General features: G+C 38.8%; 2 protein-coding genes across 6 annotated transcripts in view; both read right to left on the reverse strand.

The window, feature by feature from the left end:
• Nucleotides 1-17,332, reverse strand: part of epha8 (eph receptor A8) — a 127,433-nt gene that overhangs the window by 54,110 nt on the left and 55,991 nt on the right. The gene's annotated exons all lie outside the window — the stretch shown is intronic.
• LOC123987234 (aminoacyl tRNA synthase complex-interacting multifunctional protein 1-like) lies at nt 5,378-16,520 on the reverse strand. 2 transcript variants are annotated; one of them, XM_046075937.1, is made up of 9 exons: nt 16,388-16,520; nt 15,118-15,230; nt 14,179-14,341; nt 9,912-10,006; nt 9,395-9,508; nt 8,795-8,977; nt 8,521-8,720; nt 7,347-7,518; nt 5,378-5,734 (listed from the first exon to the last, which is right to left on the reverse strand). In XM_046075937.1, the coding sequence occupies exons 3-9, from the start codon at nt 14,208-14,210 to the stop codon at nt 5,568-5,570; spliced, it is 963 nt and encodes a 320-aa protein (XP_045931893.1). In that variant the 5' UTR covers nt 14,211-14,341; nt 15,118-15,230; nt 16,388-16,520; the 3' UTR covers nt 5,378-5,567. The 2 variants fall into 2 exon arrangements, with proteins under 2 accessions (XP_045931893.1, XP_045931894.1); XM_046075938.1 differs by lacking the exon at nt 15,118-15,230 and having other exon boundaries at nt 16,388-16,413.

Below are 17,332 nucleotides of genomic sequence, written 5' to 3' on the forward strand. Positions count from 1 at the left end.
AAATTCTGTTAATCTTAAGACTTTAGATATTTTGTAAGTAAATAAAATATTGATTCCTAAAGTGACTAGCAGCAGGTTCATCGACTGTTATATTGGATCATTATGAGACACCTATAAAGTCAGGTTAAGGTCAGTTTTAGGTGAAATTGAGTCACACACACACTGAAAAAACTGATTTAAAGAAAGAAAGTTGTGATTCACTGATAGAAAAACTGTTTTAAGCTGCTTGTGATTCTCAGGTTAAAACCTCTAGATTTAAATGAAATAATTTTAGCAAAATTTTAGCAATAAGTCACCTATAAAAATTTTTATTGTAGATTGCAAAACATTTAAAGCGATAGTTGCTTTCTAGGGTATTTGATTTATTTTGCCAACTTACCCAGAAGTTTTAATATGCTAAAGGGATGCATTCAGGATGCAAAGTATTTACTCTGCAATCACTAGAAGCTGTGTTTATGTTGTTGTTTGTTGTTTATTTTAAAAGGTAGGTTCAACATATCCTGAGATGGCCGTCGGCATGAAACACAGTTGGCGTGGCAACAACCCTTTCAGAATCCTCAGTGGTGGCGAGCGTAATGTGCTGGCACTGAATGTGCTGTTGCTGGGCGACAGGCAGAGTGGGAGGAGCTCCGTGGGGAATGCTCTGATTGGTCAGTATCTTCACAGATTTACTTTTAGAGTCGTCACGTTAGCTTTCTGTGGAAGGTCATCAAGAAGAAAAATGTACTTTATGCTCATTTTCAGGTTCATAATTTTATTTAGGGGTTTATAGGATAGGAACAGGTTTACATGGTTGCATTTTCAAAAAAACACCACACTGCACATTGCTGAGGCACCTCTTTTCACCCTGCGAGTTGAAGGATCAGTTTTAGCTACCAAGTGAAGCATCTCACTTCTATTTAATCTTTCACGTGTGCAGTACCTAGGTAGGTAAGGACTACTAGCCAATCAGAAGCAGAGTAGGGCGGGTCCTGACAAGCAAGGTGTAATGTGTTCCAAAACAAAGCTATTTCAGCTGGTAACCAGTAGTGATGTGCGATACCACTTAATTCCTATTTGTTCCAATACCAAGTAATACCCAGGCTGGTACTGCCAATACTGATACCAATACTTTTTACATATTTTATTTCTAGTTTATTTCAAAAATTCATGTGAGACACAAATACACAGAAGTACTAATAGACAGTATAAACACCAGCTTTCACTAACTGTTGATACATGGAGCAGCCATCTTGGATCACCAAGTCGGGGATAGTGCGGTGCTCCTGACTTTCCGAGTCGCAAATCCAAATTAAGGGGGCGTACAGACAGTTAAAATTTACATCTGTGAACTTCCAGCTTCACATATTTAACTTAAATTTTGACTTACTAAAGGTTACGGCAGCATTTAAAATTGAGCTAACACACTAACACTGAGTTATGGAATGAAATGAACAATCCTGAGAACAAAATGTCAGAGGGACGTAAACAGTACCTGCTAGCCTGTTAGCCCTTACAGTTAGCCAGCTAGACCTGTGAGTACTCCTAAGGTCAAAAACTAAAAATCTAGCATCTCCATCTTAATTTAAAAAATAGATTTATTCTCTCGTTATTTTGACCTACAATTTTTCTTTTCATAGGTGTTTTTCTTTTATCTGGTGGAAATTATCCTGTTTAACTTTCAGGTAAAAAAAATAATCCACAATTAAAATTATTTATTGATAAATTCCTCTGCTGGGCAGGTGGAGAGGAATTCCAAACAGGCCCCTGCATTTCTGGCCTTTCTGTAACGAAGGACTTCCAGCTCCTCAGCCGAAATTTCCAGAAGTATTTCAGAAGGCAGGGGGCGGAGTCTGACCTCATGCTGAGAGTGATTGACACGCCGCCTCTGTTGCCCCGCCCACAGGACGTGCACGAACTCTGCCCCGAGGGCGTGCACGTGCTTGTGCTGGTTGTGAGAGCTGACCTGCCGCACGGCACCAAACACCTGGAGGATCACATGGAGGTACACACACACACACACACACACACACACACACCTCCACAATGTAATGTGTGTTGTTTGTTTGGGTGATTTTGTGTATTTTGTGTTGATGTTCAGACTCTCTTCGGTCCAGAATGGCGGCGTCACGCTTTACTTGTTCTCACGCACGCTGACCACCTGAAGGAGGCGGGGCTTCGCGCTCCAGTCTTCCTAACACAGACTAGTGATTGGCTGAGAGCTCTGGCTGAAGATGTGGAAGGAGGAGTCTCGTTCTTGGACAATACCTGTGATTGGCCGTCAATCAGAGGACGACCGTTGAGAGACCGACTGCTCGGCCTGTCAGCCAGGAACCATCACAGAGCTCTGACAGTCAGGACAGAGGTCTCACTCTGACTGTTTAAACAGGAACTACACGCATTTGTTTTGCTCATGTTGGTATTTAATGATTATCCCTACAAAACTCAAACAATATGAAAAGCACAACTCTGGCCAACTGTCTCTCACATGTAGCTTCTGGTTGCTTCAGCATTAGCAAACCTGATAAGTGAGCCACCAAAAGACGATGCTGTACATGAACAAGATTTATTCCTCTTCAGTGGCAGTAAACACAACACATAGGGCCGGATTTACTATAACCCTGAATAAACAGTACTAAATTGCGTGTGCATTCTCAAATATTGCACATGTAATTTTAGTACCTGTTATGGGTGATTAACTAAGAATTATTGCATAGATGACAACAGGAGCGAACACAATGGAGGTGGCACTAGTTAAATGAGGGTTTTGCGTGTTTTAATGGTTTCCGCCATAGAGAGTCGGGAGGAAAAGCTGCCACTGCATAAAAACTTGGTTTGTTTCATTCAGTGCGCCCCGAGTATGTGGAAATCGTATGTACCTGCCCATCCTGCCTGAGATTGCACTAAGTACTACTTGGAGCAGCACACCTGAAAAACTGCTTTGGGAAATCCCAGCAGAAACAGCTACAGTACGCTGGAATGACCCAGACGCGAGGAAATGCCAGCAGATTGAGCTTTATCCATCCAGAGGGAACAATCACAGACCGTCCGCACCATGCCCGGTCGCTCCGCAATCTCCTCTCCCTGTACACCTCGATGCCCCATTCCCTCTCTGAAACCGACGATGGGTTGTGTTGCTATTATGAACACCGTGCTGTGAATAGTTGGTGATTGTTCCCTCTGGCTGGATGAATTTTACGCGTGATCCATGCACTACTGCAGCTGGGGGCTCTCTGCAGCACCACGCAACTTTCTAAATTCTTCCATCTCACTGAGAAAAGAAGTCAGGTCGAAATGAAATTTGCTTCATTGGCATGAATGTTAATACAACAGTATTGCCAAAGCTAAAGGAAAATACAATTCAATTCATATAATTCATCGATTAAGTAAAATAAAATAATTTTATTTCTATATATTGGACACAGAAGAATATAATCTAAGATTTTAAATTTCTCTACTTTTTTCTTTCATTACGGCTGTGTCAAAAAAGGCCACACAACAGAAAAACATACCTGTCAGAATCTACCTGTTAAGGATCTATTGACAGAAATGCAATGTAACTATGTTTTTAGTGCAGTATAAAGACCTTACATAATGAACCGATATGTTTTAAGTACCTTAAAATGAGTCATTTATATCTACATACACTGTTGCACCACCATATTTCTACAGTATCCCAAACAGACAAACTGCTCTACAGATAGTGTTTCATCACTATGTTGAATACATACAAAGACGAAGGAAGAAGTAGTAGTAATAGTAGTAGTAGTAGTCGACTGGTTTATTAGAAGTAGGAAGAAAAGTGAAATTTGGACAAATGGAGGACCAGACGTATTATTTAGCACAAATTAATGTGTTATTTGTCATGGAGCAATAAAAATACAATATTGCAAGACCAAAATATCTTAATAATCTTTTCTTTCGCTTGCGTTGATAACTGGTGAGAAATTTATTTCCCTTTAATTTTGTGATCACACAGGCTGCGTTTGGACTGCAGGCCTTAATGTGGCCCATATCAGACTTCATTGTGAACTGTCCGCGGCCTGAAAGTGACCCGCATGCGCAGAAAATAAATCTCGGTGTCACACGTGGCACCCTGTTGCAGGCTACAGAAGTAATCAGGGGGCAACAGAGGTTAGCTCCGGTTAGCTTGTCCTCTCCGAACTGGAAAAGATCAGATTCCATGTGACTTGGAAGATCAGATCTGAGTCACATATGAGCAAAAAAATCGGATTTGGGTCACTTTGGGCTGCAGTCTGAACGTAGCCTAATTGTGCCACATGAGCTCAGTCTGTGGAGGCTTGGCTTGGTAACCGGAGAGTCACAGATTCAAGTCCAGCATGGATCACCGCCAAAGGTGCCCCTGAGCAATGCCATGAACTAGGGCTGTACATAACGATTATTTTTAAAATCGATTAATATAACGATTATTTTTTTGATTAGTCGATAAATCTCACAACACATTTTGTGTATTCTAAAGAAAAACACAAATTGCAGATTAACGTACCAATTTATCCAAAATAAATATCAGAGCATGTCTAATCAATAATATTCCACGTCACTGATGTGTTGTGATAATAACAATAACAGACATTAATTAGGCTTCTTTACTTAAAACTTTAAATGTTACTGACATGGATTTATTTCAATATTGAGTAATGCGGTATGATAGTCAGATGTATTTCTGCATCAGTTTGGTTTTCTCGCTCATACGTGGCCATTGAATAAACAGAAAATATGAAACGGCTGAACGTTAGATGACACGTGTAACATGTAACGTTACGTTACCATGACAGCAACGGGGCAGAAATTACTTTTAACATGAAGGCGATAAATACATTTTAACGGACTACGTGTGCTCGTGCTGATAATGTGCCGTGTTTGTGTGGAGACAGGAGAAGCAGGATTAGCGGTGCTGCCGTCTGAACAAAGTGGTCCGGGATACTTTCGCTTCACGTATTCGTGGACATCCAGCCTGTTCTCATGCTCAGGCGTCACATATGCACGCTTTGGAAAAACCGTGTCTATTGTGCGCAAAACGGCGAATTTGCGTGTATAGTAGACGCCCCCAGGTGCGTGATGAATGAAGTCGAGATCTTGTATCTGCTTGTCCGGGGGAATCCCTGCTAACATCGGAGGCAGCAACATTTCAACGCACGGAATGCGAATCGATGTATTCACGTAATCGATTACGTATTGATTCATTATTAATTGTTCCAGTGCTGAAGGATCAGGCTTATCAAACATTACTCATTTGGTATTGACATCTATTTAAAGGATCTATCACCATTTATTTTAGTAGTAATCACAAGATTCATAAATACCATGTCATCACAGATTGTTTTCTGCTGTCCAATCAGCTGAAAGCAGAGATCAAGAACACTCGAAGAAACGTATGATCAACTGACCTTTTAATCAATAAACAACAGCGATGCAACTGTAAGATAACAACTACTAACTAGCTAAGTGTTTGTCAGCAGCTGATTTTTGTGGTTGCTTAGCCACAGCAGAGCATGATTTTCACAATAAAAGTACACTGGTGCACATTATGTCTTCGGCATGTCCTGTGCGATGGCCCCTCGCTGCGTCTATCTGATGGTGCAGTTGGTGAGGGAGGGGGCCCTGCACAGCCCCTTCCCCTTCACCTCAAACCCGCAGCCTTTATAGTTCGCCACGCCCCGGCTGTCGACCTGCAGGTCGGGCTGAAGGAGCTCCCAAACCCTCTGCTTGGACTGCAGCTCTCTGTCCGGGTCACCTGAACACACAGAGAGCGAGATAAACAGAGAGTTGGTGAGTGATTACCCGGAAAATCCCAAAAGCCACTTTCATCCAGTTGTAGGTGACATCTGAGTCGTCCAACACGTCCTCCTACCTAAACAACACAGGTCGATCGTCAAGTGATCCAAAACGACATACAAGAGTTTTTCCTGTGTCAGTCCAGCGACAGGCTTATCGGACCTTAAGTATGTTACGTAAGTACCTAAGTCACGTGAAGTTTAACAAGTGGAAAACATTGTAAAAAAGGTTGGTTAGGTTTAGGCAACAAAACCACTTCATTGGGTTTAGGAAAATATTGTGGTTCAGGTTAAAGTAAGGAAAGTTATGTAAGTCTCGTGACGGACGTGACAGAAATCAGTAATGCTATACTTAGAACTCAAAATAACTAAACATTTACTTGGTTTCACTGGGAACTTGAACGCATTTCTCCTGTGTGAAAGTCCCAGGTTTGACCCATTCACCTTCACATCCTACCTCCTCACAGGGACTTTATTTAAAAACACTTTATCTAAATTCCTCTTTTGCTCCCGTCATACAGCCACTAGTGGTTGCTTGGTCAAGGCCCTTTGGCATTGCCTTTTAATGCCCTGGGTACCCCTTTAGCGTCATTTTTAGACGTTTAAGGCTCCATGTTGAAAAGGCACATTATTGAAGTTGTGAAACTTTTGGTTAGGTTTAGCCACAAAAGTACTTGGTTAAGGTTAGGTTAGGTTAAGGTTGTGGTTTGGCTTAAAATAACTACGTACGTCAGTTAACACGTAAGTTAACTTACGTCACGTCATTTTACGCAACTCACGTAACTTAAATAAAAATATATAATGTTGACTTTTTGTTTCACACCGGTCTCCTGGTTCAAAGTGCGGGTTCTGGCCCTACATCCACCCCAACCACCTTCTTACTCAGTCTTTTCTGTTAAATATCATATTCCTGCCTTTACGGTCAAAAACCGACGCTACAGGGCTTCCCACACTGCGTTGAACTGCGACGCTATAGGGATCCCCTGTGCGTTACACACTGACGCCGATGTGTCTTGACCTCGTGTACATACGTGATGAGTTGGAGAGGAAGAACGGGTTGAACAAGCTGCATAATAATCACCCTACACGGCTGTTTTACTGGTGAGGATGGATGAAGCCGTCATCTTCCTGAAAAAGGAGACCTTGCGAGTGTACAGAAATAACAGCTTCCATGTTTCATTGATTGACGTGACAAATGATAACATGAACCCCTTGACTTAAAACAACACCAGATAGATACAGTCACTACTGGTTAAGGCAAAATAACCCTAAGTTAGCTTGACTAGCTGTTGTGACTGGTTAACAGTTAGATAACGTGTTAGTAGCTTGCTAACAACGCATTACCATGTAAGCTAACATTTCTACAGTGTGAGAGCAAATGAATGTGCCACTTTTATTTCTGATTAGGCACTAATAATCGTGGGGGCCATTTGTAATTCCAAGACACAAATAAAAATTTGCTATCTGCTGTTAGCTTAATAATCATTAAACTTATTTTTTTATGTTGTTTAATTTATTCACGATCTTCAGTGATTATTTTTATTGTTTTATTATCTTTGTGACCATGATTACCGGGGTAGTTGAGGAAGGTAACTCTGTCTCCGGGGGTGGAGCCTGTGGGCGGTACCAGCAGCTCAGTGCTGTCATCAGGGGCGGAGCAACATAGGAGGCGGGCCTGAGAGACCACGCCCTTCAGTTTACAGGCCTTGACATTGCATAACAAGACAGCTAGACCGCCCTGGAGCTGCGAAGAGAGAGAGGTGAAATACTTTTGTTAAAATTTAATAAAGACAAAAGAAAGAAAGGAAGAAAGAAAGAAAGAAGGAATGATATAATGGGTGGATTAAACTGAAAGGAAAGAATAAACAGAAATTAGAAAAACAAGAATTCAAAGAAGAAATTTCAGTAGGAAAAAACTGAGAATTTTAAATGTATATATATAGAGAGAGAGAGAGAGCGAGAGAATAAAGTTGTAATATTTCATGATTAATGTCTTAATATGTCAACATTAACATTGTAAAAACTGGAAAACAAAGTCAGAATATTTAAGAACCAAAGTCGTAATATGATGAGAAATAAAAGTAGGCTAATGTCTCAAGAATATGGTTGTACTACTGTGAGAACAAAGAGTAAATGTTTAGAGTAGTTTGAGAATAAACTCGCACTAATGTGAGAATAGAGTTGTAATATTTCAACAATAAAGTAATATAGTATTGTGAGTATAAAGTAATATTTAAATAATCAAATCTGACAACAGTCTTAATCGATCAACTTTATTTTAGACGCATAGGTCCATATCAGTAAAATAAAATAAAATACATATAAAGACAATACAAGATACCCAGTACAAAAGCTACAACACATATCATAACACATAACACATGTAGACATTTGTTCCAATGTTTCCAAAAACACGAGGAATACCTTGTATCACTTTTTATAGGTTCAGTTAAAGCTAAAATGACCAAATGTTTTGAATTAATCAGCCGACACATAAATTTATGCATAAGATTCTGCAATACAGCATAAAGACCGGGAACATTACTTGTCACAAACATATGACTTGCACTTGTCTATCTTGGGAACTTAAGCAGGATTCTAAATTAATACTTCAAAGTACAGATTGAATTACTAAAATAAAGTTGCAATATTTAGACTAAATGTCGAAATATTGCAACTTTATTTTGACAAAAATAAAATAAGAAATAAAAGTTGTAACGTTATAAAAAATAAAGTCGTGCGTTACCTCCTCTAGGTCTGTTTTCTCTCCCAGTTTGCTGACGACAGTTCGGGCGGCGCTTTCCCCTACGTCCACTTCCTGGACAGACAGCTCCTCGGCCAGTGGGTGGTGGCGGACGCCGAGGATCCGTCCAACCCGCAGGTCCAGTCGTGACACGTCAACCTGAGGCTCCACCCCCAAGGAGAGCAAGTCACAGGTGGGACGAGCTAAGAGAGAGAGAGGTAAAGTCATATTTTTCTATCTGCCCTCCCACCCTCCTTCCTTCCTTTCCTCATCTCACCTTTCCTCTCTCCTCTCTTCCTCCTGCTCTGCCTCTCTCTCCGGTCATGTGAGGAGGAAGAGGAGGGGGGAGGAGGATTTGTTGGAACAGCAGCTGATGCTCCAGCGGTGGAGGGAGGTTGATTGACTGGCGTTGTGGGGGCGGGGCTACGGGTTGGAGGAGGCGTGGAGAACAAAGCCTTGGCTGAAAGAAAAAGAAAGAAAGAGGGTTTTTATAAAACTGATGTTGTTTTGTAAGCAAAAAAATGCATGAATTTAAATTAATGTGGCTGTTTTTATCTTTTGGGTAAATCTCCAAAATGTTTTGACTTAATAAAGTTCTTATTAAATTAAAATAATCCACTCTGACCACAGTCGACATTGATGCAGCTCAGAGGAAAAACATCTGCAGTTGCCCAAGTGTGTCAGTGAGTGTCTGTTTCTATCTTTGTGAGGACTGGGTTGAGTTTTACACCTTTACACCTTTACACCTTTACACCTCAGGACTGTTTCGTTTTAATGTCTTCAGAGGGCCATTTTTAAGGGTTAAGATTAGGTTTTAGGGTTAACATTTTCAGGTTTAGGGAATGCATTCTGTCACAGAGTGTGTATAATTGTGTACCGATGCGTCGCCTCTGTTTTTCCTGCAGCTGATTCTTCAGCTGCTCGATGTCTTTCTTCAGTTTGCTGTTTTCCACCAGCAGCTTCTTCTGATCTCTGACCGACGCCTGCAACACTAAAAAATAAAATGTTTCATTTCATTCATCCTCATGAGCATAACCTGCTTAATATTCATTTGTTTCACAATGTCACAGCATTTTATTAGAGCCTAAATCAGCACTTTCTTTGTTACACATTCAGTTACAGAAATGGGGGCCTTAAATTAAAGCAAGAAACTAAGAAAATATTACTTGTTGTTTTTGTATTCTCAGTGTTTCCTGCAGTTTATCTGCTTGCTGACTTGTATTTAAATGACTTGGCTCCAAAACAAAAAGGATCCAGGGTTCTGGTTCAGTCCTACATGTACAGATGACGAGTTTTCTTTTGTTGTGATTTTAATTAATATGGCATCCGTTTATTGATCTTTCATTGGTTTGTAACGTGGAAATTTAATCCACTACTGGACTACTGACTCTTACGTGCTTTCTCTCTCGCCAGCATGGCGTGAGTTTTAAAATACTCCATGATCTGCTCGCCGTCCTCTGGATCGAGTTTCTTTAAAACAGCTTCCACGCTGAGAGACAGAAAAACAGTCGATAAGACAGTGAAACAGCGGGAAAGTAAATTTTCCTATAGAGAGCCATGAACGTAGGTTGGGTCAAAATAACATTACATGACTTGAATTACTTAACTAGAGCTTGAGTGACCTGTGTAACTTAAATAAAAACATTTCTGGTTTCTATAAAGATGGCTCCCTCATCAGGACTGAGCCTACAGGTCACATGACCATCCACCATGTTTCCAAGTCTGATGAAGGCCTCTACAAGTGTGACATCAGCGGTCGTGGAGAGTCTCCATCCAGCTGGATCTCTGTCACAGGTGAGGAGCTCAATGATAATTCTCAAACTGACCTTGTTTAGTTTTCTACATTGAGAATGTTGACTTTTTGTTTCACACAGGAAACAAAGTTGAAAGTCCGGTTTCTGGCCCTCAGTCCACCCCAACCACCTCCTTACTCTGTCTTTTCTGTTAAATGTCCTGCACCTACCCGTCAAAAACTGACCCTACAGGGCTTCCCCCACTGCACTGAACTATGACAGCAAGGGGTTCCCCAGTGCGTTTCAAACTGATCCCAATGGGTCTTCACCAATGCGTCCAATTGTGACAATTTAGGGAGTGAGAACAGGTTGGGGGAAACAAAAAGCTGAAATTGACTCTTTTCCTAAACCTACTCCCAAAATGAAATGCTGTTGCCTGAGCGGCTAACAAACCTTTGATTCACATCAAGTCTTAATGTTGATAAGCTTTTTGCTCCCCAAATTCTCAAAATTCATTGTATTATAATAAACATAAAAAAGTATAAACATGTATTGATCAATAACTAAAACTATGAATTTGCAATCAAATCCATATGTTCAAAGTACATATAATAAAATCATGGCCACTGGGCATCAGGCTCACTTCCTTTGCAAAATCCAATTTGACGGCACTGTCTGGCTGGCTGGCAATACAAAACACGGAAAAGGAGATCCCACATGTGAAAACTCTGTGCCCCGTTGCTGATAATTTTCTGCCACCGGTGCTTAAGTCTCAATCAATTCAGACAAATTTAAGTCGAGTCAAAAGTCCGATGTAACAAAGTCCGATCTGAAGCTGAAGTCTCAGCAGTTTTTTTGACTTCCTTTGACCTTTGAATTGATGATTGCTGTTAAGGACATGAAGGACGAATGAGCTTTGTCAGGTAAGAAAAAGATGTCACAAATCTTTCAAATGTCTGTTTATCAACATATCTCGTGCAAATATGATGAGTTAACATAAATTAAAGAGTTAAAATGGCTTTATGATCTCATCTGTTTTCAGTGACACCACAGTGGTCGTGGCTAAAACACAGTCCGGGTCTGACATGACTGACAGTACGCAAATCAGACCGGCAGCGATGTCATCAGCGCACGTTTATATAGATGATATCTTACAGGAAAGGAGGTCAGTGTTGTTGTCATTCTCAGAGGATATGCAAGGAGTGAAATGTCAGAATTAATTGACGAGAGAAATTAAATAAATTCTGTTTTCTCAATCCGCATCAAAGCGCTTCCTGTTTGACATCAGATTAACAGGTGGATTGGAACACGCACATTTTTGCTGATAATACTTCTATACTTTTACCATGCAGTATTTTACGTAGTTGTATTACTACTTTTACCTCCCAAATCATAAAAAGACAACACAGTTCACAGGTAAGTTGTATTTCAGAGTAAACAACAGGAGTAAAGAGGAGAGTTTAAATAGTTAAACCAAACGAGGAGAGGCCGAGCATGTCACTAAGATAAACTGAGACATGAAAGCATAGAGAGTCGTCATTGAAGTTTTGATAGATGTTATCTACGATGAAGGAACGTACGTATTAATACCATCAAAGTACTGCACACACACACACAGGCTTGCTGAGAGCAGCCTTTTTGCATAATGATAAACAGAATACTGGCGCACCAGTCAGCTGGTTAACATTTACATACACAAACACACTCGACTGACACTAACACACTTATTTACACAAGCTCTTCATTAAAGGGAAAATACCACTAAAACACTTTAAACACGTTTAATTCTTAAATTCTTAAAAATGCATCTTGGCAACAGACTTTGTGAAGCATTTTGGCTCAATTTTAAGATCAGTAGATAATGATTTTCAGAGCCGATGTGGACACACTCACACATACCCTCGTCGACCTTTGCAGCTTTATGCATGCACAAGTTATAATTTCACCATCAGGTCTGATGGCACTTGTGTAAGTGATGTGAATTTGTGTTAATATTTTGTGTCATGTTCTACTTTAGGGAACGCTGACACTTGAATTAGGACAAATAGCAAACTGTCCTGACAGAGCTGACCTTGTAGTGAACAGAGCTGTGTGTGTCCACCATCCAGTTTTAAATGAACCTCTTCTGTCTGAGTTCAGACTGATCCATAACAGACACCAAACTTACACACAGTTTGGTAACAGGAGTCCATGGTTGTTGTCCTGTTAGTGGCCGTAGCTTGGAGACTTTTTCCCCTCTTCCTCTGTTTATTCAATAAAATGATGTACAGTCCTGAGGACAAACTGTCAGGGGGAGTAAACCGGCCCAATGCTGAGATAAATAGAAAGAGGTTAGAAGGAGAGCTTTTGTGACTGGTTAGCTCAAGCATGTCAACAACTTGCTTGCTTATCGGTGGTTACCAGGCCAGCTACTGCTTCACCAATCAGCTCGGTGAGTACTCATAATCTCACAAACTTCTAGAGCCAAATATTTAGCAAATTAATTCCACTGTGTCACTTTCGGGTGCAAGTGACAAAAACTAAACTTGTTTTTGTCACTTAGGAGGACATCATATCATTGATTCCTCCTGGACCCTAGCTCAAATCATACTTTACTGGAGGCTTAAACTAACAGTGTAATAGCGAGGGTCCATGTAATATATGTTTTGTAATTTGTCTTTGACCATATTGAGGCGGCAAACATGTAATCTTGTCCATTTACGCAAAGCCAGTGTAGTATAAACATCCTAACCTTTTAACAAAAACCCATAGTCTTGATCCTAATTTATAGGCTAACGCCTGGCCTTGTGAGGACCAGCATTTTTTTGCCCAAATGGAAAATCAGTCACCACAATATGAGTGTGTGAAAAGATGGATGTCCTCGCATGTGATTAATCCAATGCACACACAAACACGCAGCAGCTGCTAAGCCACTGAAATGTAGAGAGACACAACAGCTGCAGTCAGACCTCCTGCTATAAATAACATGAGCTGGTAAACGAGACAACAGCGGTGGAAGAAGTACTTTTACTTTAGTAAAAGCAGGAATATCACACTGAAAAATACTCTGTTACAAGTGATAGTGAAGTGCTGAATTGAAAAATCCCACTAAAGTAAAAATATTAGTATTAATTTTCTACTAATATCAGTATTAGTAGAAAATGTCCTTAAAGTTTCAAAAGTAAATGTACTTATTGTGCTAAAAGTCTCCATTCAAAGTTTTATATTTTTTATACATAAGGCTGTCAGATAAACTAGTACTAGTACTATATTTCCCTCTGAAATGTAGTGGAGTAGAAGGAAAATACCTCTAAAGTATACTTAAGTATAGAACTTCAGTAAAAGTACTTCAAGACAACACACACAAACAAAAACTTTGAAATTCTCACCACACGAAACAAAATAAAGGAAAATTAATCAAAGGAAAACAACAACAAAAACATTATTTAAGGAGAAAGGAGCTCTTTTAGCATAAGAAATCTCTTACAAACAATAAAATAGTAATTTCTTATTGACTGATAAGAGTAATTGTCAGCTTTAACTGCTCAAATAAAGTTAAATTAACAAAATATATTTCCTCTTTGCTTTGCCATGAAAAGGACCCTAAAATTAAAGCCACTTCATGGAAGTTAAATAAAGGCAACAATGTGATAAACATAATATAATTCAGACATAAAAAGAGTGTGTGTCTGCAGCTGTGGGAGTTTAAAATTTAAACAATTCGCTGGAATAATCTCATGAATCACAAACATTTAAGACAAACCATGCCTTTAAAAAAACACACTCCAGGCAGACTTTATCTCTGATTTAACCTTTACATGCCATCTGCAAGGAGTCTAAATCTTCAAACTACTTTTAATATACAAAGAGGAGGGGTGGGGTTTGTAAAACAAATTAAGAAAACACAACAAAAACGCACTCAGACAGACGACAGGTTTGTAAATCATACCTGGGATGAACCAGGTTGTCGGTGTTGTCCATGTTGAACGATGTTGTCGGTCGGCCGGTCAGAGAAAGAAAGCTAGGAGTTCGTCTTCAGCTGAGACACTGTATACTGTCAGCTGTCTGTTTCCATCTCCAGCTGGTTGGAGGTCAAAGGTCAAACACCTCCCCTTTAAAAACGCAGAACAAGGCGCTATGACTTGGTTCTGACTGGAACCTTTATAACCAGCAGAAACTCACTGATTAGTTCGCATATTTTTATTTTATTGACTTTGTACTATGCGTACATACTTCTCACTTTTCCGACCCGTCTCACATGAAGATCTGCTTATACAAAAGTATACATAATCACAACTATAAAGTGCTACGTGCAGCTCTGCATTGTGTAATATGTCTGCCTGTGTGTTGTGCTGCTGATGCTGCATTCTGACCATTTATTCAATTTCTTTCCATCCCTTATCATTTTTATTTAATGCAATTTTGTCCATCTCGCCTTGATATTATAGGAGAGGTCATTATGTAAGCTTTTACCTTTCTACTTCTCCTTCACACATTTTTCCCCCTTTAAATTAATTAATATTTGAGTATATTTAGGTAAAAGTGTTTTGTTTTCTATTTGCAAAATATAACAACATAATAGGGCTGCAACCTGATTGCTGACCCCTTAACTATTGTATTATTACATACATGTTACATACCTGTATTTAATATATCTATCTATTCTGCAAGCAGGGGTTCAGAGTTTAGATGGAAACCTCTTGAGTGTAATTTAAGGCGTCAGCATGCAGAGAATGTGTATGTTTGTATATTATATATAGTCTGTACAGCAGTGTGTTGTGTTTGAGGTATTTGGGTTTTTTTCAGTACAATCAGCTCCCTCATGTGGAAAAAAAACAGAACTACCACTCCCACATAGTAAACCTTGAATTTAATGTTACTTCCTCACCTTGTTTTAAGTGGGTCATTTCCTTGTTGTCACTTCTTTGACATGTCTCCAAACATGTTAGAAACAACATGTGATATTCAGATCTACATCAGCATGCACGTGGATTCCCCCCTCTGGTGGAAATAAATGTGTAAGACTTTTGGAAGTTCTAGTTTTTACAAGTGGGTGAAATTAAATAATAATAAATTTGAATTAAAACATATTTGCATTCATTCACAAGTCATTGACAAAATAATAGTTTGTGATATGTATGTTTTTTGTTTTCAATATTATTTGTCATATCGACCTCAACAAATAGTTTACGTGATTAAACATTTTTATAATTTCCCTCACATTTTGCATATTCAGTAAACTGTTTCATACTGTTTTATCTCTGTGAATGATGTTTTGGAGTATTATCCATGATGCCAGGATATCCTTCTAGCAGAGAAATCCATATTTTAATTTATTTTTAATTTTAAAATATTGACTCTAACACCAGAATCAGCCTTAAAAAAATTAACCATGTGTAACTAATGTGCAATTGTTGAACATAAACTCCTCTCCAGGTCATTAAAACCTCAGTGAGTTATACACCCCTGACCATAATCAAATATTTGATGACACAATTTAGGGAGTTGTCTACAGACAGGAAGTGAGTTTTAAAATTCAGACAGAGCAAATCTCTGAGTCATTAGCGGTGATAGCAATCCGCATTCAGATGTAACTAATATGTTTGTTCTGGTGACTTACTGCCTCTTTAAACTCTGTCAACAGAAACTCAGCAGCGAGAGATTAGAGAGTACAATTAAGGCTAATAAGAGTTAACCGGTCTAATACCAAAAGATGTATTTAGGCTAATGAGGAGATAATGATTAGACATTTATTAGTCATCTTTTTGACTTAGTCAATCTTAAGCCAGGGTGGAAATTAAACATCCACATTGAGTAATTAACCTCAACATTGAGTACTCAATAGTTTACTTGAGTATTTCCACATTACTCCACTACAGTTCAAACGGAAATATTGTACTTTTCACACCACCTTGTTCACCTGACAGGATTTTCGTATAAAGCTTGTCCCTTTTGAGAGGCTAATGGGAACCACTGAACTAAACTTACTCACTGTAAAGTAGTTAGCATTTTGGCCATCACCATTTATTTTTAAATTTTTTTTCCAGAAGTGACCATATTTGGATGAGAGTGTGGCGCTAGATAGCTTAGTTAGAAAAGTACATCTGTTGTTTACATTAACTGTGTTGAATAATTGGGAAGCAAAATGTGCTGCTTACCAGGACAAAATGATCAGCGACTCCTTATGTCTATTACTACAGAAAAAGAAACAGAAAGTTGAAAAAGACATTTTTAGGAACCAAAAACTTCAGTGAAGTGGCTTTTTTCATCGCAAAACTAAGTAGTTAAAACCAGCAAATATGTTAACTGTATAAAGTAGTTAAAACTAGTGGATTGTATTTGTAGTTTTAACTAGCTGACTTTAACATTATATAAAGTAGTTAAAACTACCTAACTGTGTAAAGTAGTTAAAACTAGCTAATTGTTTAATGTAGTTAGAAACTGACTGTATAGTTTTTAGGTAACTCCATATAAAGTAGTTAAACCAAGCTAACGTTCACTTATAGTTACAACTATCTAACTGTGGACAGTATAAAGTGGTTAAAACTAGTTAACTTTATAAAGTAGCTAAACTAGCCAACTGAATATAAAGTAGTTTTAGGTAACTCCATATAAAGTAGTTAAACCAAGCTAACGTTCACTTATAGTTACAACTGTCTAACTGTGGACAGTATAAAGTGGTTAAAACTAGCCAACTGAATATAAAGTAGTTTTAGCTAATTGTATATAAAGTAGTTTTAGGTAACTCCATATAAAGTAGTTAAACCAAGCTAACGTTCACTTATAGTTACAACTGTCTAACTGTGGACAGTATAAAGTGGTTAAAACTAGCCAACTGAATATAAAGTAGTTTTAGCTAACTGAATATAAAGTAGTTTTAGCTAATTGTATATAAAGTAGTTTTAGGTAACTCCATATAAAGTAGTTAAACCAAGCTAACGTTCACTTATAGTTACAACTGTCTAACTGTGGACAGTATAAAGTGGTTAAAACTAGCCAACTGAATATAAAGTAGTTTTAGCTAACTGAATATAAAGTAGTTTTAGCTAACTGTATATAAAGTAGTTTTAGGTAACTCCATATAAAGTAGTTAAACCAAGCTA

The sequence above is a fragment of the Micropterus dolomieu genome, linkage group LG18 (genome assembly GCF_021292245.1).
Source record: "Micropterus dolomieu isolate WLL.071019.BEF.003 ecotype Adirondacks linkage group LG18, ASM2129224v1, whole genome shotgun sequence".
NCBI classification, from domain to species: domain Eukaryota; kingdom Metazoa; phylum Chordata; class Actinopteri; order Centrarchiformes; family Centrarchidae; genus Micropterus; species Micropterus dolomieu.